Source organism: Leucoraja erinacea, chromosome 21 (assembly GCF_028641065.1).
Source record: "Leucoraja erinacea ecotype New England chromosome 21, Leri_hhj_1, whole genome shotgun sequence".
Classification (NCBI taxonomy): domain Eukaryota; kingdom Metazoa; phylum Chordata; class Chondrichthyes; order Rajiformes; family Rajidae; genus Leucoraja; species Leucoraja erinaceus.
Window position 1 is genome coordinate 24,441,082 of NC_073397.1, and position 24,131 is coordinate 24,465,212.

At 40.3% G+C, this 24,131-nt stretch overlaps 1 protein-coding gene across 1 annotated transcript in view; it reads left to right on the forward strand.

The window, feature by feature from the left end:
• The window catches only part of cbln4 (cerebellin 4 precursor), a 135,970-nt gene extending 114,042 nt beyond the window's left edge, over nt 1–21,928 (forward strand). Inside the window, exon 3 of the mRNA XM_055652444.1 lies at nt 15,413–21,928. Within this exon, the coding sequence (XP_055508419.1) occupies nt 15,413–15,610 (198 nt within the window). The 3' untranslated portion in view covers nt 15,611–21,928. The remainder of the gene's footprint in view (nt 1–15,412) is intronic.
• The last annotated feature ends 2,203 nt before the right edge of the window (nt 21,929–24,131 follow it).

Genomic DNA, 24,131 nt, shown 5'->3' on the forward strand with positions numbered 1-24,131 from the left:
ACAATTAGTATGATCATATGATTATGTATTTGGTAGAGCTCTATACTGCCAGAGCTGTCCCATCCAGTTGAATTTTTTAAAATAACGTTTGTGATCAGTCCGTGTAGGCACTGAATAGTAAGCATCTTTTAGGTCGATGCTAGCCACGGAGTAGCCTTTGGAAATCAGTCCTTTAGCAGTTACCAGTTCCCATTTTGTACTGAATATATAGTACAATGTATTCCAGCCAATCGTGTTGGGTTTACCCATTACCCTTTTTGCACAATTCCATGGTATATCCCTGGATACTGCTTAGGATATAAGTGTCTGTAGTTAATATACACCATGTATCCAAAAGAGTGTAATCTCCCCCCAATGTGTGTATTATCCACTCTTCCTATAATTTGTAAGGAACCAGACCCACCTACCTCCATTGTTACCAGTGGAAGTTTGCTTCTTCTGTGTGGTCTTCGTGGAGGTTGAGGCGCCGGTGTCTGGGTTTGTTTTTGGGTTGGGGGTTTGCGCATCTTCCAGAAAGGCCGGTCTGAGCTATGGTCTAAAAGACCACTGTCCAGTATGCCCGGCCTTTGAGCTTTCACCAGCTTCTCTTGTTCTGCTGGTGGGTGCATAAGGGTGCTGTCTTTGGTTGTAGGTGATCCTTAATATTGTCGCCTTTATGAGCCCCAGGGCTTTCCTAAGTCCTGCTCCGACATGTTTCCAGATGCTATTTCCACGACTGGAACATTTCAGGGATGCGCAGTTTCCTGGTCCCAAGTATTTTTGCAGTATTTGTCCATCGTTGTCTGGCTGTATGTATTTGGGCACCATGACCAGTAGATTTTGCCTTCCTGCACCCACTGCACACTTGTAGTTTTGTTCGTCAAAACCCCTCTTCAGGGTCAGCCCAGAATTGACCCCCCAGTACTCCCCTCTGATGAGGGAGATGCACTGTGCAGCCCTACAAGAGGGGCTGCTGTGGGTTTTACATAGTGCCCACAGTGACTAGACTCCATCTCCCGGAGCCTGTCATGTTGGAGCTCGGCTCCATAAGCCGCTCCAACCGGCTCCAGCGCTCACGGCCGCTGGCCGCCCAAAGTCGGACTCATCAGTCCTCGACTCTTTTGGTTTTCTTTTTGCCTTCCCGCCCAGACGCAGTGTTTAATCTGGCCGGCGCGGTGGCGAAGTCGGGCACAGCTGTTCCCTTACGGGTGATTCCTGTGCCGCCGGCCGCTGTTGGCGTCCGCAACTCCGCGGTCTTCCCCCGCCAGCTCTGGTTGACTTCTTTGCCTTGTGCATGTTTCCCCCCACCTGTAGAACAGTATGGGAACAATAAAGACCGCAGTATCACTTGCCTGCAGGTCCAGGCTCAAAACCTGCCGTTAAGGGAGCGAAGTCGGGCTCAGCTGTTCCCTTACGGGTGATTCCAGTGCCGCCTGCCGTTATTTGCACAGCTCTCCATGTTTCCCCACCTGTGAAACAGTATGGGGAGAATAAAGACCGCAGTTTCACTTACCTGCAGGTCCAGGTTTAAACTGTCGCTACGGGGGAACGTCGTTCCACCCCGCCTCCTGCCGTTTTGACTTGTCAAAGTCGACGGTCCCATTCTGAATAGTCTCCCGCCCGGCCGTGGTGATCTGGCCGGCGCGGGACCAAAGGTCGGCACAGCTGATCCCACTTACGGGGCTTGTGCCTTCAGCTGCTGCTGGCTCCCGCAACTTTGCGGTCCTCCCCAGCCAGCTTCACTCGCAGCACTTGTGGACACTATTTTGTCCAGCTTCCCCCCCTCTGTGTAAAAACAGCGCGGGGACAAACACTACCACAGAGTAAATCACTTACCTGCAGGTCGCGGTTTCAAACTTACCGCTGCGGGGGAACGCTCCACCCCGCCTGTCGTTTCGCAAGCGTGAAAGCGATATGACACGCATACGTCCTGGTGGAGTTCTTCACGTAGTCACTCACGTGACTCCGAAGTAAAATCCTAATAGCTTGACAGATTCATTCATGCTACACCTTTAATCATGTATATTTTGACACTTCTGAAAAAACAAACTAGAGAAAGAGACTAACTGAAGAATTATTATCATATTTATCCCTATTCTGCAAATTATTCTTACCATCTCAATGCCTGTATCCTTTCATCTTGTAATATTTGTGCATTTTGTGAGTCACCTTACCTTATTAACTTTGAAATGACCACCCATGATATACTGGAAGTCAAGGGTTTTCTGAAAATGCTTTATTTTTATCTGTATAATTCAGTAGAAAATTGCACTTGTAGGCTATCTAAAGTCTATATTCTTCAAAATAACACTCACTAAAATGGGGCGGCACGGTGGCACAGCGGTAGAATTGCTGCCTTACAATGCCAGATACCGATCCTGACTTCGGGTGCTCTCTCTATGGAGTTTGAGCTTTCTCCCTGTGACCTTGCGTGGGTTTTCTCTGGGAGCTGTGGTTTCCTCCCACACTCCAAATATGTACAGATTTGGAGGCTGACTGGCTTGGTAAATTTGTAAATTGTCCCTAGTGTGTGTAGGATAATGTTAGTGTGCGGAGATTGCTGGTCGACACGGACTTGGTGGGCTGAAGGGCCTGTTTCCAAACAGAATCTGTAAACTGTACTAAACTAAACCAAGATGTACTGCTGTGTACTTTTGGAGTTCCTAGGGAATGATTTCAGTAACAAGAAAGAAGCAGCAGGTGCCTTTAGCAATCTTGAGGTAAACCTTAATTTTAAAGCAAATAATTGTATTTCATTTTCAAATTTTACATCAGTGATGCAGGAAAAAAAACTGAATAATACAGAATATGTGTGATAACTGAAGTAGAAAAATAAATTAAACTTTGCAATGATACATCAGTGGCTACACACATATATTACACTTTGCAAATTACTAACGGAGCTAGATTCCAGTTGCATTGTAGTAAATTCAAAAATCAGGATGCTTCATAAGAATAATAAACCATGAAAACTGGAATGGAAATTAATTTTCAGGTTCGAAAATATGAGATACCAAGTAGCAGTTCATTATTCAAGGATATAAGGCAGAATTATCCACAAAGGTTGTTAATAAAGCGGTTTGATTTTATCTTATGATTTCATAAGTGCAGATCCCTTTCTAATTAATACTGAGTCAATAATTTGGACCTGGTTTGCATATTTAATGGTGTTTTGAATCTTAACATTAAAGATCTATCATTGATATCAATTGTGCTAAGTACTTTCCCAATAATTAAGATGGACATTTCTTTTAGAATTACTTGGCACATCATTACCATTTTTTACTAATTATTAAGAACTGTCAGTTATGTCTTTGAAGTAAATACAAAGTCTTGTCGGCATTGTAATTTTTACTAGTTAATAGGATCAATATCATCTGCCCATTTTCCAATTTATTATATCTGATCACCCATCTCTTTGGTGGGTGAGATTATAGTTACTATCAATGGTACAAGGGATGCCACTTGGACCAAGCGCAAGTGTTCGGTGAAATGGATGCCGATTCTATGCTTGGTCTTGCAGATGTACAGGAGGCCACCAAGGAGCACCGGATGCAGTAGATGAGGTTAGATGAGGTACACATGAACCTGTGTCTCATCTTGAAGGACTGCTGGGGTCCCTGGATGGAGGCATGGGAGGAGGTTTAGGGCCAGGTATTACAACTCCTGTGGTTGCAAGAGAAAATAACTCGGGATGAGGTGGTTTGAATGGGAAAGGATGAGTGGATGAAGGAGTTGTGGAGGGAGTGGTCTCTGCGGAAGGTGGAAAGGGGTGGAATATCTTTATTTTTTTTATTTTTTAGGCTGGGTAATGCTGATGTTCAAATTTACTAAGATGGACTTGGACACAATTCACTTAAGCACACCAGGGAAGCAAGGAATATATCTCTTGCTGCAATTATATAGGACCTTGTTTATACAGTTATAACCTACTTACCTCCAAAATTAATGGAAGTAGAAACCATAGTAAACTATATAGATCTTCATGCCTATTCCAACAGTCTGCAAGATCATGGCTAATTCCTCAGGTCAGTGCTATTTTCCTACACTAATTGCCTCTTCTGCTTCTCATTAGCCAAAGATCTTTCAGTCTCTGTCTTGAATATACTCAGTGAACGAGCTTCCAAAGACCCAATTGAGACTCTTGTCTCAGATTTCAACGGATGCCCCCTTATTTTTAGACTGTGATCACTGGTTCTGGATACCCATTCAGAAGAATCATTTTCTTTATCCAATCTGTTAACCCTTTGGAAATTTTGGTATGGTTTAAAAATATAATCTCTCATTCTCTGGACTCTGGAGATTGGCCTAGTCTGCTTTATCTTCCACTGTATTGCAAAGTGGACATCCCAAGAACCAAGTTTGAAGAAGGGTCTTGACCCGAAACATCATCCATTCTTTCTCTCCAGAGATGCTGCTTGTCCCACTGAGTTGCTCCAGCATTTTGTGTCTATACCAAGTATCAATATGGTGAGGTTTTAATGCTCTCCCTTTGAGTATAGAAGATGGGTGGTTATGTGTATAGATGTTGGGTGGCCTGAGTGTAGAAGTTGGGAGGTCATGTTGCAGTTGTATAAAACGATGGTAAGGCTGCCTTGAGAGAGCTGTGCTCAGTTTTGTGTACCATGTTATAGGAAAGATGTTGTCAGACTGGAAAGGGTGCAGAGAAGATTTACGAGGATATTGTCAGGACTCAAGAGTTATAGGGAGAGGTTAAGCAGGCTGGGACTCTATTCCTTGGAACGCAGGAGGATGAGAATTGATCTTATAGAGGTGTACAAAATGATGAGATGAATAGATCGGGAAGACCCAAAGAGTCTCTTGCCCAGAGCAGAGAAATCAAGAACCGGAGTACATGGGTTTAAGGTGAGGAAGGAAAGATTGACCTGTGGGGTAACTTTTTCACACAGAGTGTGTTGAGTGTATGTCATAGAATCATAGAAACATTTTGACAGGTTTCAAGGTCACGGTCATGGATAGGACAGGTTTAGAGGGATATGGACCAAACGCAGGCAGGTGAGACTAGTGTAGATGGGACATGTTGGGCTGTGTGGGCAAGTTGGGTCGAAGGGCCTGTTTCCATGCTGTATGACGTTATGACTCTGTGACTATTTCAAGTAGATTATTTTTTCAATGGGGAGTCTATATCCCTGCACAATTTTTTCAGATACAGCCTCAACAAGGACCATTGCAATTCCAATAGGATGCCGTAACTCTTGAACTCAAATACTCTTGCTGTAAAAGGCAACTAAATGCTTTCTTCCTAATTGCATGTTCAACCTGCATCTTAGTTTTCAATGATTTGTGTCCATCTAAACATTAACACCTTTTAATCTGTCACCAATTACTATTTTATTTCCAGCAAAGCAAGGATATTTTGAAGTCTATTGGATAAAAGGTATTTACATTAAGAATATCCACTTTTAGAGAGACAGAAACAAGGTTGACAGACTAAATTCATTGCACATTTTGTAGATTTTTACCTAAGGAAAGCAATCGAAGAAGAGTTGTATTTAAATATTCAGCTTTTACAGCACCATAAATTCACATACACTTCCAACAAATCTCCAAAGATGAAGCGAATAAAAATGTGAAGGAACTGGGATTGATTTACTTCTCTCCAAGACTGAAAGCAACTAGAAATGTATTAGCCTTCATAATTATACTCGTAATTAATAAAGCCCTCAGATGTATTTTGCTGGGAAGTCTCTAATTCTGGGTGCTTGCTAAGGTTATCTGCAGGAGATAAAGCTCTCTGCTTGTGAATACAGGGAGATACATCCTGCGAAATGTAGTGCATGTTATTATAATTTTTATTATTTTTCCGGTTTGTTTTATGTGGGGGAGGGGGTCGGGGGAAACCTTTTTTCAGTTTCTTACCTTGCTGGAGATGAGATTATTTTTCGGATCGTGTCTCTGGTCGCTCTGCGGCCTACCATCGATGGAGCTGGAGGGTTCCTCGGACTAACTGTTCCAGTTTCGAGAGAGGCCTAGTTGGGAGCTCCAACGATCGCAGAGGTTCGACCAGTCCCGACACAGGGTACTTCGCTGGCACGGGGGAGCTGACATTCCCCCAATGCAGGAGTTGACCGCCCCGACGCGGAGGGCCCGCCGCCGGCTATGGGAGTCAAGATTGTCCCATCAACAGAGGGCTCGAGGCCCCTGACCCAAACAAGGGAAGAGATTGAACTTCCATCACAGTGAGGAATGTGGAGTAGTCACTGTGGCGGATGTTGATGTTAAAATGTGTTTTGTGTGTTCTGTTGTATGACTAACTTATTGTATGACTAACTTGGCAAAATAAATTCCTCGTTTGTTGCAAAACATGCTTGGCTAATAAAGTATTATTGTGATATTGTGATTGTGATTAAAGAGTAGATTGCTGCCAAGAAATATTTGCAGGACAGTAGTATAAAAATTTGTCATAGATTTGCCAAAATGTTTGAAGCATGATTTATTTTCTGAGAAATATCAGTTATTTAATTGATAAATCAATGCTTTTTGCCATTGTTTTCTTGCTGATTTATTGTTCATCTGACATCTTTGCAACTTTATATTATACATTTTTTTTTAAAAAGAGTAGAATGATTGGATTAAAACAAATGATAACAACTAAGCAGGTACCTATGATGGAGACCATTAATATTAAATATGAAACCATCTATTATATAGGGGAAACTATAAATATTTAAGTTTAAGGAGGAAATATGACCAAAATAAACAATTATTATGCAGCATAATGACAGAGTACAATATAAATGTCAAAACCCTATAAATATCTATAATTTAAAAACTCCAAGAGTAGCCCGATGTGCTATGGATTAAATGGAAAAATAAAAAGTTATGGTAATAATTTATTGGTGTGGAGGATAAAAGTGGGATTTATTATTTGGTTAGGTGCATTTGTTCTTAATTTACTATTGTGGAGTTTTGATTCTGTTTGGCAGAAAGTAATTCACTTATTCAACTCAGAGTCCCTACCATCAAAGTATTTTCTACTGCGAGCTGAAGAAATTAAACTTAATTTGAGGTTATAATAGATTGTGAAATCTCAAATGAAATGGCAGCATCAATTGCCTTGAAATGCACAGCTTGTTAATAACATTAAACCTGCTGTAATATAGCTTCAATAGATTGCATTTTGGAGACAAATTACAATGCATAGATGCCACCCTATAGAATATTTAGCACTGTTGATTGCAAATAAATTTCAAGGCTGGCATGCAGACATGACAAAGCAGGCTATTATTATTCACCTCTGTACACCCTTCAATTGTAACTCCAAAAGTGAAAATCAATGGCATGTCAGGCTTTTAAATCCCACTTTAACCCCTTCTGACAATTTATGTAAGAAACTACCTGGAATTATTTCACAAGTGTGAAGGATTATGATGGGTGCAATTACATGGAATGCTCATATATGAAATATATTTGGTAGTTGCTGCATATTCTATTTGGCATGAGACTTTCATGTGGGTACAAATATATTGACACATTAAAATAAAGTAACATAAAATCATTAGAGGAATAGATCGGGTAAATGCACAGAGTTTCTTGCCCAGAGTAGGTGAATCGAAGACCAGAGCACATGGGTTTAAGGTGACGGGGAAAAGATTTAATAGGAATCTGAGGGGTAACTTTTTCACACAAAGGCTGGTGGGTGTATGCAACAAGCTACCAGATGAGGTAGTTGAGGTGGGGACTATCCTACTGACAATCCTAGGAAACAGTTAGAAGTACATGAATAGGACAGGTTTGGAGGGATATGGGCCAAAAGCAGGCTGGTGGGACTAGTGTAGCTGGGACATTTTGGCTGGTGAGGGCAAGTTGTGCCGAAGTATCTGTTTCCACGCTGTATCACTAGATGACTCTATGACTAACCCTTGTTGGATAAGTTTACTACAAAGCCATAATTCCCATGCTGTTGTGATTGCATTGATGAAAATGTGACCATGTGCTCCACTTACCTCTGATGCCTTTCATATCTAAAAAATCTATTGCTTTATACTCAATGGCTGCTCTCACAGAAACCCTCAGGTTGAGAATTCCAAAACAATCACTCACCTCTGAGTGAAAACATTTCTTCTCCTCTCTGTCCAAAATGACCAATCCCTTATTTTGTGATTGTGAACCTTGGTTTTAGCCATAGGCTAACAGAAATACCATCGACTATGTCATGCCATTTAAAAAGAAATGTAGATTTCAACAAGATCAACGTGTCACTCATTCCATCAGCTCGATTCCTGAAATGTTGTGGGTTCAGAGGTTTTGATCGACACATGGTGATTCTCCACCCCTGAATAGTCTGCACCCAGACTTGGGGTCTCGTGTGAGTCTATTGTCACATGTAAAAAGTCTGTGACAGAGAGCTCACATGAAGACCACAATGTGGTAACCTACAGGTGAAGTTTGTTAGTACACCTAAATGTGTGGGGCTTTGTTTGGTTTTTGTGAGATGTTCACAGCATTAAGAGTTCAACTTCAGTCTTACAATTCTATCTATGGGGGGTGGGAGCCCATGCTTTTCAGCAAGGAAATGGTGACCAGTACACTGTCTGCATTCACGGACCAAACCAATGGCAGAGGGCATAGCCTCTGTTCCAAAACATAGAGGAGCTGCCGAATAAATGAGATCTTGAGTGAAAACTCTAATTTCTTCCCTCTAAGTTCAGCTTGTTGCTACTGTATAAAGTCGTGCCAAATGTATCTTGGGCTAATGCTTTGAGTTACACACACAGCTGATGCGCTGCCTGGGAATGACAGAGGGGTTGCTGAGTATGAATCACCTCACCCCTCTCAGGATGAACACATACATGCACCCCCACTACTGTCCCACTGATGGTACAGTCACAGGTGGCTCAGACTGCAAACATTGTTCCAAGAGTGGTACAGTGTCAAGCTGCGGGCAGCACCATGGCACAATAGTGGAGCTGCCGCCTTATGAAGCCAAAGAGCCGGGTTCGATCCTGATTCTGGGCGCTGTCTGTACGGAGTCTGTACATTCCCCCTGTGATTGCGTGGGTTTTCTCTGTGTGGTCCAGTTACCTCCCACAATTCAAAGACATGACACGGCTTTGGTAAGTTGTAAAATTATCCCCAGTGTGTTTAGGTTAGTGTACATGGTGATTTCTGGTCAGTGGGGACTTGGTAGGGCGAAGAGCCTGTTTCCGCGCTGTATCTCTAAAGCCTAAAGTCTAAAGAGTCTCACTGACTTAAAGCAGCTGCATTCAACACTGTGAACTTATCTCAAACAAGCTTACAACTTTGAATGCACTGCTGCAACCATTGCCCCACAGCTGAGAGTTGCATTCCTGCATATGCACTCAGTGTGTGCTGACTGCACACAGTAAATCACTTTTACAGGGAAAGCAGCAATTGGGCACCATGTGATAATTGACATCACCTCGCTGTGCTCTGCTGTGTCTATGCACCTGTTACAAGCATGGAATCGCATAATTGAAAATTACATGAAGCACTATCAGTTCCTGATCGCATTTTTCCATTGATTTTATGCTGCACATTAATCCCATAGTGCATAAAAAATGTACTAAGCGATTAAATTTCTAGGTCACAACCTCATAATTCATTCTCAGTCAGTAGCATGAAATGCCCAGTATGGCAGCATCAAAGGAGCAAGGTTTTGAAAGCAGAATGCAAAGTATTATATGATACGTTTCGCGCTGGTGACCAGGAATGAGTTTCTAGCCAGTGGTCTTTTATCTTGTAATGCAAGTGCAGAGAGAAATGGTAAGCCGACTGTAGTTATCAGTTGGAGCAAAACTGATCATGAAGACAGATAGATAGCCTGTGTATTTTTTAATATTTATTTTTAGAATATTTATTCATTGTTCTTTAGAATCGCTGCACGTATTGCAATCTTTCTACTTTATGTTTTGGGACATGTTCTACATGGTACAGGCATTTAGACAGTGTTTAGAATCATTGCATATACCACAATGTTTCTGACAAATATTTTGTGATGTGTCCTCCATGGTACAAATATTAGAGGACTAATGTGACCCCCATCCATAACATTACTGGGAGGTTGTAACATTTTAGATTTCAACAGAATCACGATTACTTAAAATAAGAGTGCTTCTCGCCATCTGATGTTTATGTCACTTTTGATGCAGGAAATTAGACATTTCTTTGGAAGTTTCATGATGGAGTTTTATGAAGGAATTGGTGGCAACTCCCTTTCTCCTAAAATGGCCACCCAAGTAAATGTTGCAAGAAAGGATGAACCACAACATCAAGGCTAATCCCACCATAAATGGGTGTCTGAACAGCATTCACATCTGGCTTTGAAAAGCATAGAGAATAATTTAATAAGAACATAGGGAGCTTGGAAATATAAGCAATAGTAGGTCATTTAGGTCTTCATGCCTATTCCACCATTTTGTGAGGTCATAGGTAATGTCCCAGTTCAGTGCCATTTTGTAGCCATATGCACTGTGGAGGTACAGTGAAATAATTTGTTTTTGCATGCACAGTACACAAAAGAGTTGCCAGAAGGTGCCAACAGTTACAGAGTACCCTTAAGGGGTTGTCCCACTTGGGCGACCTAATCTGCGAGTTTAGAAGAGTGTCTTCGACCTTCAAACTCGCAGCATGGTCAACACATGGTCCTAGGAGGTCCTATGAGGTCGCTGGAACTCTCCTTCATGCTTGAGGGAAGTTCCCGAATACTCGTGGCCTCAGCCAGGTCGTGGAAAATTTTTCTGCATATTGAAAAATTTTCCGCGAGTAAAATTTGCTCGGCATGGTTCTTGTTGACTCGTAGTGCAATGGAGTGGGATCGCTATTTAGTTACAGGCAGTCAAAGGCAGCGTAGACAATGCCATTCGCTGACTCATTGGAGTTTTCAGGACTAGGGACACCTGACTGGTAGGTAAAATGCCCGCTAAATTTTATTATACTTGTTAAAAGTGTCTCCGCTCCTTCTCCCCCCCTTCTCTCCCCTTCTTCTCCCCCCCTTCTCTCCCCTTCTTCCCCCTTTTATCCTATTCTCTCCCCTTCTCTCCCCTTCTCCCCCCCTCTCTCCCCTTCTCACACAATATGGACTCTGAACACGGGCCTGAGCCGCTGGCATTGACCAAACCGCCAAGAACGAGGAGGGACGTGGAATATCGAGGTCGGAGTCCCTGGGGGTGGAGGTGGAATGGCCGTGTTGCGAAGAATAAAGGGGACCTGGCAAGGGGGGGGTCACCGAGAATAATGGGGGAACCTGGCATGGGGGGGCTGCTGAGAACTAGAGGGACCAGTGGTGATGGTGGGGCCTGCTTGCCGAGACCTTTCCGTCGCCGCTCCGCCTCGGCTGCCCTGAAGGGCGTGGCGCCCTGTGGGTACCTTCAGCCAAGCGCAGCATCCTTGCCTCCATTACTATTGAAAAATCTATCGGTCTCTGCCTTGAATATATTCTGGACTGCCCTTTCAAAAACTGTATTGGCTGGGGAATTTTCCCTTGTCTCAGATCTAAATGGATGACCCCTTATTTTAGGAATAAAATATATTGATAGAAACTTCAGGATTGCACCAACAATGCTTCGTCACCTTCCAATCATTGACAGTGCTGAGCTATACCCTTGCAGAAAATCCACAATTAGACAATAGACAATAGGTGCAGGAGCAGGCCATTTGGCCCTTCGAGCTAGCACCGCCATTCAATGTGATCATGGCTGATCATCCCCAATCAGTACCCAGTTCCTGCCTTCCCCCCATATCCCATGACTCCGCTATCTTTAAGAGCCCTCTCTAGCTCTCTCTTGAAAGCATCCAGAGAACCTGCCTCCACCGCCCTCTGTGGCAGAGAATTCCACACTCACCACTCTCTGTGAGAAAAAGTGTTTCCTCGTCTCCATTCTCAATGGCTTACTCCTTATTCTTAAACTGTGCCCCTGATTCTGGACTCCCCCAACATCGGGAACGCATTTTCTGCCTCTAGTGTGTCCAAGCCCTTAACAATCTTATATGTTTCAATGAGATTTCCTCTCATCCTTCTAAACTCCAGAGTGTACAAGCCCAGCTGCTCCATTCTCTCAGCATATGACAGTCCCGCCATCCCGGGAATTAACCCTGTAAACCTACGCTGCACTCCCTCAATAGCAAGAATGTCCTTCCTCAAATTAGGGGACCAAAACTGCACACAATACTCAAGGTGTGGTCTCACTAAGGCTCTGTACAACTGCAGAAAGACCTCTTTGCTCCTATATTTGATTCCTCTTGTTATAAAGGCCAACTCCATTTGCTTTCTTCACTGCCTGCTGTGAATTGAAGTCATGCATATATATTCATTGAAATTCTCTCAACTGATGTTGTTTTTTTGTGAAAGCCAAAACTCTTTGGGGGGCAGTAGGCTGGTTAAAGTGGCTGTCCTTCTTCAGGAAGATTAGATAACCTAAATCAGGACTATCAAACAGAAGCGGGTCATTTTCATCTTGGCAAGCTATATTCTGTTGTGCTGATACAAAGCAAGAATTGTATTGTCCTATCTGGGACATATGACATTAAACTCTCTTGACTTGACTTGACTATAACTAATAGGCTGCCTCAGGCTGCCTCAGTTATCAGTTCTGGGACCTCAGCTAAAAGCAACATTACAAGCAACAAGCTACAAGCAACATTAATGACGTGTGTACATGAACCAATTTTGCTAGGATGTGTAAGAAGAACACAAGGAGCATGCAGAGTGATATAGGCAAGTTATCTAAGTAGGAAAAATAAATTTCAGATGAAGGATGTAATGTTTGGGAATGTGTGGGAAGGAGCAGAGGATGCTGGTTTACACTGAAGATAGACACAAAAATGCTGGAGCAACTTGATGGCTCATGCAGCATCTCTGGAGAAAAGGAATAGGTGACTGTTTGGGTCAGAAGGGTGTCAACCTGAAATGTCACCTATTCCTTTTCTCCAGACATGTTACCTGACCAACTGAATTGCTCCAGTATTTTGTGTCTATCTTTAATGTATAGAAATGTATGGTTCATGTATGTTGGCATTCTAAAAACATCTGTGTATATTTAATGTTTAAGAAGGAACTGCAGATGTTGGAAAATCGAAGGTAGAATAGTCTGAAGAAGGGTCCCGAAACATTGCCTATTTCCTTCGCCAGGCTAAAGAAGGGTCTCTACCCAAAACGTTGCCTATTTCCTTTGCTCCACAGATGCTGCCTCACCCGCTGAGTTTCCCCAGCATTTTTGTCTACCTGTGTACATTTAATAGTCTTTTTATTGCCTTAATGACAGCTCACCAGCTTGATTTCTGTGGTGAAGTGTTTGACATCTGAGGAAAGATTAAACTGAATGACCTTCTTTCAGCTTTTCCACCAGTTGCTGTTGGTGTTCCTCCAGTTCCCTTTCTGCAGCTGATGATGGCAGACTAATACTAATCTCACTGATCAGTAACATAAGACTTTGTTACATAAGTAACTTTGTGCTAAAAGAACGATTGACATGATATTAAATACAAAATATAACCGAGCATCTATTTTCCAAAAGCACACTTCATTCATAATGTATAGAGTATATACAATTATCTACACTTATTATGCCATCTGTTCATGACATTCTCTTGCAATGTGCCAATGCCACTCATGCTTCCTCCTTAAAGGATGTATCCATTGATAATTTATGATAATGTGGCAGGTGGAATTCAATGCTGGTAATTGTGAGATAGAAAAATAGGTGCAGGAGTAGGCCATTCGGTTCTTCAAGCCTAATGAACTTTAGGAGGAGAAATAAGGGTTCGGACATCCATAATGAATGGTGGCATACTCGGGAGAACTGAGAGCAACATTGATGCTCAAATCTAAAGATCTGCGAAGATGTCAGCACGTCGATAAAATGGGGAATAAGGCATATAGATTATTTACCTTCATTAATTATGGCACAGAACATAAGAACATGGAGCTTATGGTACAACTTTTTTTTTTAAAACCACAGTTAGAGTGTTGTGCGCAGTTTCAGTCACTACACAATGGGAAGAAGGTGACTACTGGATAAATGCTTTTAATTATGTATCTTGTCATTATCCTCTTTTTAAATTTACTACTAAAGAAAACGTTTAAATATATGTGTTTCTCCACCATAATTTGACATTTTATGGGATGTCCTTACCAAGAAATGTATCCCTGCTGGTTTGTATTACCATACACTAATGATCATTTCAGTCCATTGTTCACTGCCTCTGAAGAATATTCCAATGAATTCAGAGTTGAGTTTCTAAGATTGAGCCAAATGTGCTATTGTTACCATATAGATTGTTTAATGCTACTGATCAGGGATGAATTTCTAACGACTTGCATTTCTTAGTGCACAGTGAGCGATTTAAGTAAACTTTGTGCAATTTAATCCTAACTCATGAGTGACTATTTACAAATGATTTATTAAGTAGCCCTTAGCAATTGCACATTTCACTCTTGAAGCTATTGCATTATTTTTAAAGAATGAAAGCTGATACCTTGAACATATTAATTTATCTGAGACATGAATCTCAGTTTTTAGTGTAATTGTTTGTGAATGAGAAAGGTGACGTTTTGTGCCCACTTTACTGTTAGATACCCACCATTTGAATTAATGCAACCTGTGATTGTCACAAAACAATTTACCAAGGAACATTAATCAGAATATGATACAATAAAATGACAAATCAAGTATGGTGGCACGTTGGCACAGCTGGTAGAGATGCTGCCACGCAGCACCAGAGCCTCAGGTTAAATCTGACCTCAGGTACTATATGTGTTGAGTTCACACATTCTCCGTCTGACCGCGTGGATTTCCTCGGGGTGCACAAGTTTCCAGCTGCATCTGAAAGGCGTGCAGGTTTGTAGGTTAATTGGCCTATGTAAATTGTCCATGTCAGGGGTGCGGTGGGGGGCAGGAGACTCGGTGGCCCAAAGAGGTCTGTTTCCATGTAGTATCTTTCAGTCGATCAATCAAGTATAACTTCCATGAGAGTGATAGCATTTTGGTAGTCTGTCACAAATTTAATAAAACACAGCAGGCAGGTGCACCATATAATTATCTATGATAATAAATTGTAAGATTTTAAGAAGATGTTCAGAACTGGTTTAACAGAAAGCAATATCATAGCAACTGGAAAGATAACAGCATAAGGATCATGAATAACAATGGATGTTGCCATGATTCAGTGTATAACTGATCCATGGGTTTAAGGTTAGTAACCATCTTAAAACATTGAAAATGTTTAAACATATGAACCGATGAAACATCACCCATTTTCTGATGATTCCTACAGAAAAAAAAGTTTTTATTTATGGATATAAGGTGGCAATCAGATAAGGCTCTATAAAAATTAAACTGTGTGGATTGTAGCTGAGTCATATCAGTCAGTTATACTGTATGCTTCCTTGCTTATAATGATGTTTGTTTCATCGGCATATAGTAACACAATTGTTTTTCTTTTTGAATCGTAGGTCAATCTTATGCTTAATGGTAAACCAGTCATTTCTGCCTTTGCTGGGGATAAGGATGTGACCCGTGAAGCTGCCACAAATGGAGTCCTGTTGTATTTAGACAAAGAAGACAAGGCATATCTGAAACTGGAGAAAGGTAACCTGGTTGGTGGATGGCAATACTCAACATTTTCTGGCTTCCTGGTTTTCCCTCTGTAAAGTCCTACTGAATGTCCTTCAATCCACATACGTAATTTTCTTGATATAAACTGATTGTCCTACATGTTGTTTTTGAGGATTATTTAATAATTGTGGATCATTGTTCCAAGTATTAATATGGACTATATCTGGTTGTACGAAACAAACAGTCAGGTGGATCTGAATTGTCTGTATTTTTTCAAACCGCTTTAAAGACCTATGGAAGGAAAGAAAAGTTTTTAACCTCTTATCTCAAACCTGCAAAATGAGATAGGACTTACAGTGGAGAATGGTAAAGAAAGGGAAATCATCCTTGCTACAGTGGATATCAAAGTGGAACAATTTGCCTGCAACAATAGTGACAAATTGTTTGGACTGGATACGTCTGTGTATCTTCACACATATTATTTTGCTTTTAACAGCCTTGCCAATAAGATTAAACACATTTAAAAATGGCTTAAAATTTTGTTCCCTTATTTAATATATCAGAATGAGGAGAAAAGAATATACTAATTTACCATAAATGTATTGTGGATTTGGGATGCAATATGCTCATTACCATGCTATGTATGCTAACATTGCCTTAAAATACATGGAAATAGATGTACAACTCTACTTTGGCATAATGTATTCTTAATATTGGAAACTGAATTGTTGCTTTAAGTTTTCAATGCACTTTACCTGAAGATTCTATTATTTTGAAGTGAAATAATTCCAGACCAAATGAACTTTATAAATTTCATTCAAGTATAAGAGCAGAGCACCGTGGAACTGCAATCTTTGCTTGATGGTACAGATGTTATGCTGCCTTCAGGACATTTATTATCAGAGAGAATTTCACATTGATGCAGGTTGAGGGTGGTGAAAAATAGCCACATCTGGTAGCATTGTTTTTGACACTTGCATGTATGCTTGAAACAATGAAACATTGAGTTAACATGTGGGAAAAGGTTGAAGCTGTCCCAAATCTGTTTATTGTTGCAATTTCCTTTCAGTTCATGACTCATCTGCTTTTGAGAAATAAGCTTGACTCAATTACCAATAAAGATTCATTGTTCCATGTTTAGATTCTGAAACAATTTTTTTCTTTGTTATCAAGTTTACATGGACATATTAAACTTATTTCTTACCCATCTGATGAGGCATGGGTGGAATTTTCATGTTGATTATTACAATTATTATAATGGTAAGGTAACTAATTTAATGGAGTGTCTCACTAGTGTAAGTTCCAGTCCAGTTCATTTCATAACAGAATAAACATGAAACAAATAAATGTATTCAAGATATTTAGTATAGTTTTTGCCGAACAACTCATGAGAAGGAGTCGCAAGTCTCTACAACGAAGAATGATCTGACTTCATAATGTCACCTTTTTTAAACATTAAACCAAGACTATCAATGATGCAAGAACATCATCAATAAGTGGTGGAGTTTCAACAAATGATTTTTCTCCATCATATCCATAACCTAAATAACTGAATTCTAAACATTGTGTTAAATTTATGGTTGGTCCCTTTGTAGCAGATCATTTAATTTTTACAGTAAGATTCCCCTTTTGGAGTGGAGTGTTGATATACCAACATGGCAGCAGACATAATTTGTTCATTTGAAATTTACTCAAGATGGAGAATTGCAAATAAGCTTTGCAAATTTTGCCATTTATCAAGGAATTTGGAAATAGCAATCACACTGGACATTGGTCTTTTTCTTATTGGAAATAATACAACTAAATTGCTTTTCAGATTTTGAGCATCTGCCATGTTTAGCCTTTTCAATTCTTGAATCTTCTTCAATATTGGCATACATGTAGTTACAGCTGGTTCATAATTGGAAACAAGCAATCTGATAAGACCATGCTTTGGGAGAGGGATGAGCCCAAATGTGACATGTCTTTGTCCTTCTCGTATAGAAGCTATGCACAAGATCTTATTGATAAATAATGATAGTGCTCTTTTGTTGTTGCATTTAAATATATTTTATATATGACTCAAATAATGTAACTGTATTAATGTGGAGGTAATACTCGATATATGTTAATATTGACTGACATTTATAATTTGAAAAATAAATTATCTACTTACCTTTTGAACTCCAAAATAAAGTTTAATTACATGTTAAATAATGAGTCCAGATAAAATGGATAATCCTTTTCATCCATCTTTGTTTAGAAGGCAATGTGGAATTGTGGAATTTGCTAAAGGAAGCTTCTAATGAACTCTCCTGAGAATATTTAATTTCTGCTAATCCCTTTTTTCACTCCAGCTGCATAAGCACAAATTTGTCAATCAGAAAGGAGGTTAGAATTTAATCTTTAATTATAAGAGCTGAGAAATACATTAGGCCTATTAAGTCAAATTGCCTGTAAGACATATTCCTTGTCTCAATTTTACTTGTTTATGGTTGTTCTTATTGAATTGCCTGTTTATGACACGTTCAGTCGAGACCGGTTGCTTCATGACACAAGGACAAGTGTAAAGGTGTGGTGGACACATTTACACAGCAGGAGATGGTGTGGTCAACCTTTACTGCACTACCATGAATGGTCACAGGAGTTCTTCAGAATGATGCAAGAAAGCAAATTAATAATGTTTCATATTATGAAGTAATTGGATACAACAAATCATTAAAACACAATAAAGAAAAAATGGGAGTCACTGCTTGATAATAAAAAGTGTTTTTAACCTACACAGGAGTGTTGATAAAATTAAGATTACAATAAATCATATAAAGTCCATTTTGATATTGATGTTCAAGAATCTCAATCAACGATGCTGCATAAAGAGGAGATAGAAGGAAAGAATGGAGAGTATTAGTGACAAAATATCAGAGCTAAGAATCTGGGCATGAAATTGTGGACATCGGTGTGGGAATGATTAATATTGGGAATGCTCAAGTAAAGAGAAGCATATGGCAGAAGTATATTCTGTGGAATGAAACACTGGGTGATTACTCCCTTAAGGATTGTAGTACATGACACTATAAATAGCATAATAACATGAATATTGTAGCTTCCACAAGCTCTCACTCTGCAGAAACTGATACAGTGTATCATACAATATGAAGAAGGGTCTCGACCAAAACGTCATCCATTTCATCTTTCCAGAGATGCTGCCTGCCCTGCTGAGTTACTCCAGCATTTTGTGTCTATCTACACAACATCAGAAATGGTCTTTAATGAATCAATGAAATTTAGATTGCCTGCCTAAAAATTAAGATAACTCATGGATGTACAAGCTATGCGATTCAAATAAAATACCGCTTCAAGGAGGATGCTGGGCCTTTGGATTTCCAGGCAAGTATTTTATCGTGCAAGTGGAAACATTGGGGGAAAAAAACATTAAAAAAAAACATATATTGGGTTGGTTATCCAAGATAAACAGTTGAACAAAATAATTGTACCCCACTGACCATTGTACCATTATACCCCAAAATAATTATACCCCATTGAATTGTACCATTCTATGAAACTCTGTATTAAGTTGAGAGTCTTGTTCATAAGCAATTTAAAATCACGCTGCAGTCTAGACATGAAATACTTGACCAGTACCAGCTCTTCCCTCATAATCAGGAGCTGGGGGAAATTCTGTGGTAATTTCTTAATAGAGCTAATAGAAACAGTCGACGTTCAGCAGGTCACGCAGTGTATGTCGAGAAAGATACAGAGTTAATGTTTCAAATCAATGCCTTTCATCTGAGACACCAAGGTTTGCTGGACAATAAGTGCAGTTTCGCAGATTTGAAGAACATTTTAGGAAATTTTAGATTATTTGCGGAAAACTGAATTCCAGCCCTTGACAGACACTGTTATGTGACTGGGTTAATTTAAAATGTGAATGTAGGTGTTCAAAGCTGTGGAACTATTCAAAGCGTGCCAGAAATGTTGAGTGGCCAACAGAAAGAAGTGGATGCAGTGAAATACAAAATAAAAGGCAGAATAAAGTAAGTAATGCAAAATGAGAAATCTATTGTAAGTTCGGTGGACTGCAACATGGCAACTGACCCAAAAAAATATCCTGCATTTGAAGAAAAACATTTATGATGTGGACAGGAAACTCATTGCTATAAACATGGCACAAAGAGGCCATAATGAAGATGTCCATGGAGCGGATTAAATGAACTCTAAAGAAATAGAACAAGGATTAGATTCAGAGTAGCACTTGAAGATAATGAAATTCATGCTATGATGGAATATCTGCTGATGCATTTACACCAAGATGTGATGCAAGAACTATCAGTAATATTTCAATTGTCTCAGGAGCAATGTACAATGTCTTCATGGAACTAACAGTCAATCTCAAGGTGGTATGATTAAAACCAATGAAGCCTGCACTTGATTACAACAAATCTACACCGAAGCCTGTGGGGAATGCTGCCCGAAAGTGGTGAAGCAAAGAATCGAGAGATACATGAGGTGCATTTCAATGTAAGACAATAGAGGTGTCACGCCCATACTTGGCAACAGTGTAGTCCAGCAGATGGATTGACCCCAATGTGCTATGAGAGAATACTAGAGGCATTTGAAAGATAACAGATATTGCACAGAGGAGCTGAAGATCTGAGGGTTGGAGTCACAATGAGGATGAAGTCAACACCTGACATCACAGCAGGCAGCAGTGACTCAACCAACACCAAACTCCAGATCAGGTTGTGATGGAGGAGGATTTCCACAATCATAGGAACTGGTACCTTCTAAGGAAGACTAACGAAGAGGCTTTCCGTACAGAATCAGATGTGGAAATACCAGAAGATGCATCATTCAGTGAGGATACCACAGCTGAGCATAGGCCTCAGAGAACTGCAAATAGATCCAGAAAGGTATTTTATTTACACAGTTATCTGGGGGACATTATCCCAGAGATTGTACAGTGTTATTTGTTCCTCATTATTTTTTTTAAAGAAATGTGACTGAGTACCTTATATAATATTGAGTGTTTATCACCTTAAGGATTGTATCATGATTTTAGTAAGTTGCAATAATATTTAGGGAGAAGCTATCAGAAAGTTTATCACTGCAGTTTTCCTGCTTGTCTGCAGCAGACACACAGCAGAGAAAGGACACTTGTCTCTCTGGAAGTTCTTTTGTTTGAGAAACCAAGATATGAAGGGTGGAAGTTGAGGAGAGGGAGAAGGAATGGCTAAGGCACTCAAAAGTTTGGAAAATAAAGATAAGCATTTTAAAACCGAAACTTTGCTTAACCATGTTCATCAGCAGATGTAGTGATGAAGTTTGCATCCATATCGTAAGAGACATGTCAAGGGTTTACAAAAATCTAGGCCAAGGGGCACTATCCTGGAATGAGTAGGAATAGTTAATTATACAGATTACAAAGTAATTGCTGCACTTTTCAAGAGCACTTGAGTGGAGGAAAGACTGACGTTACTAATGTAGATATAGATGGTCTTATTGATGGCAAGGTTATATAGTCCAATGCTCATCTTTGATTCTGTTTAGGACAGGCAGTAGGGAAAGATGAAGATCGTGGTTCACAAAGGGTCCAAAAATAGCGGAGAGTGTATTTTTTGAAGAGGCTTTTCTTCATCCAATATTAAATGTTAGATAATGAGTGAATAGAGAGGAATTGAGTGATGCACTAGTGAGATAGATTTGGATGCTTTTGGTGTAAGTGTGAAAACTGCTGCAATTTTCGTGGGATGGTGCAGAAGTTATGTAGTGAATTTGTCTTTAAGTATGCAGTTGAGAAATAGGAAAGGACAAAGGATGCATACCTGGGGAAACACCAGAGGTAACGATATGGGACCAAATATAAATGTCTTTGCCAGTGGTGCACTGTAAATAAAAAGGGAAGTAGATACATGGCATTCCATTTGAAGAAGAATGCTATGGTCAGCTTTTACAGAGTATTGCAGACAGGATGAGAATGGATGAGAAAGTTTACTTTTTGCACAGTTAAATTTAGACACCAAAATTGCCTTTATTCAGAGATCATTACAACTGCAAAGAGGCTTGATTAGAGTATTCATGCATGATGCTCTGGGAATGAGGTGTGCAGATTTGAGATCAAATAATATATTCAAGGACTATATCTCAAGGGTCACGAGATTTTTGTTTGAAGAGAAGCAGAATGGTACTCGATTTAATGAGATAACGAAGAAAAAGAAACGTTAAAAATACCTGTTAAGCGGGAAACCAACGATAAATAATGGAATTTTATGGTGTTTTTTTGCTACATAATCGTATTATCCTAACAACAACCTGGAGCTGGTGCAAAATGCTGGTTTGGGACTTGTGGCTTGCTGAAGGAGATTGGAAACATGGTCCTGGAAATGTTTTGAATTTCTTGATTCTGACATTAGACGAGTGTAAAGGACAGACCATCAATATCTCCGCTATCATATAACCAACTAATAAAGAGCTGCAATAGTTTCCAGCACCAATTAAAGTTGCTTGAGGATCGTCATTTGGATCAGTAGTTTTAAACTTGAAAGAGAACAAATTACTGACACAGGTTAGTCCCATTAGAAGGAAGTTCCAAAAAAATGTACCTCAGAATTATGAGAATTTAATGAGAACCTTGGAGGGAAAAGATTGGATGGATGTAAGAGAGAGTTAGATAGCGCTAGAGCTTAGATAAGGGCTAGTGGAATCAAGGGATATGGGGAGAAGGCAGGCGCAGGTTATTCATTGGGGACGATCAGCCATGATCACAATGAATGGCGGTGCTGGCTCGAAGGGCCGAATGGCCTCCACCTGCATCCATTTTCTATGTTTCTATGCCACAAAAAATTAAAAGACTGATAATTTAGCTGATGGTCACGGAATGATACTTCAAAATTCCTACATCAGTAAACTCAGTAATTACCCTTTTCACCAAATCTTAACCTACCAATGTCTCTGTCAACAATCAATACTCATTATTTATATTTGTGCCTTAATACATCCTCAGCCTCTGTAGTTGCAAGTAACATCTTTTCACCAGTGATGGGGTTAGTTTTGCATTGAGACATCAGGAAAATCACTGGCACACAGAAGGGAGGCCTCAGGAAATTGTAAGATGCCAATTAGTCATTGATTAAATGCAGTGCAGCAGGTTTTTATTTGCAATAAATATTTTGTGTTTGATTTTAGTTGTAATTGCAGACAAGTTAACACTGTACACACTGATCAGTTACAGAGGGAAGATGCTGCTATGGTTAAGTAGGGTTTTGTTAACTGGCATCGCAGTAGGATGAATTATTAAAAGACACTAGCTGGATTAAGGTAGACCAACTTCTTCATTCCTCTTTCCTTTTGCTCCTTTGTTAGTTATACAGTGGAGGCAATGGGTGTGCTCTTCTGATTGCAGGGTTGTGAAGAATATTGCAGGCCATTCCAAATCCTGTCACTGTGCCAAACATTGGAGTACCTGGTGAAGTTGAAACCTCGCAGCGCTAAATACATGGGTTCGATCCTGACCTCGGGTGCTGTCTGTGAGGAGTTTGCACATTCTCCCTGTGACCACACAGATTTTTTTAGGCTGATTCGCTTATTTTTTAAGATACAGCATGGAAACAGGCCCCTTGTGCCACTGAGTCTACGCTGACCAGCGATCCCCGCACACTAGCACACAATCCTGCACACACTAGGGGCAATTTACAATTTTACCAAGCCAATTAGCTGCAAATGTGTGGAAGGATACAGGAGTAGTTGGAGAAAATCCACGCAGGCCACGGGGAGAACATACAGACTCCATACAGACAGCACCCATTGTCAGGAGAACGTTGGTCTCTGCCGCTGTAAGGCAGCAACTTCTGAAGAAGGGTCTCAACCCGAAACTTAGTCTATTTCCTTCGCACCATAGATGCTGCCTCACCCGCTGAGTTTCTCCAGCATTTTTGTCTATCATGCATTAAACAATTGTGCCCTCTGTCACTTTCCCTGTGGTAGCATTACTTTTGTCTTATGGGCACTGTTCACATCTGCAGAAGAACATTAAATAATGCATTTGGGGAGGCGCAGTGAGGCGGGGAAGAGATAATTAATGGCAGGATACTTAATGGTGTGGAGAAACAATGAAGTGCACATTCACAGCTTCTCAAATCATCACATATGCTTTTTTTAACCAGTTTATTTACAAGTCCTATTAAAGAACATGTAACTAAGATGATTAACAAAACATCTGGGATGATTCCCTATATTGGCCAAGGCATTGAAGTAAGACCAAAGTGGTTATGGTAAAACTGTGTACAACAATAGTTCACTACTACTTAGTTTACTTTAGAGATACAGCACGGAAACAGGCCCTACGGCTCACCGACCAGCGATCCCCTAGCACTATCCTACACACAAGAAGGACAATTTACAATTTTACCAAACATATTAGCTTACAAATCCGTACATTTTTGGAGTGTGGGAGGAAACTGGAGCTCCTGGAAAATGCCGCAGGTCATGGGGAGAATGTACAAACTCCGTAAAGACAAGCACCCATAGTCAGGATCGATCTCTCATCTCTGGTGCTATAAGCCAGCAATTCTGCAGTTGCACCACCATGCTGCCCCAAGTAGATTTCGGATCATCACATAAGTACACAGAGAGAAAGAGTAG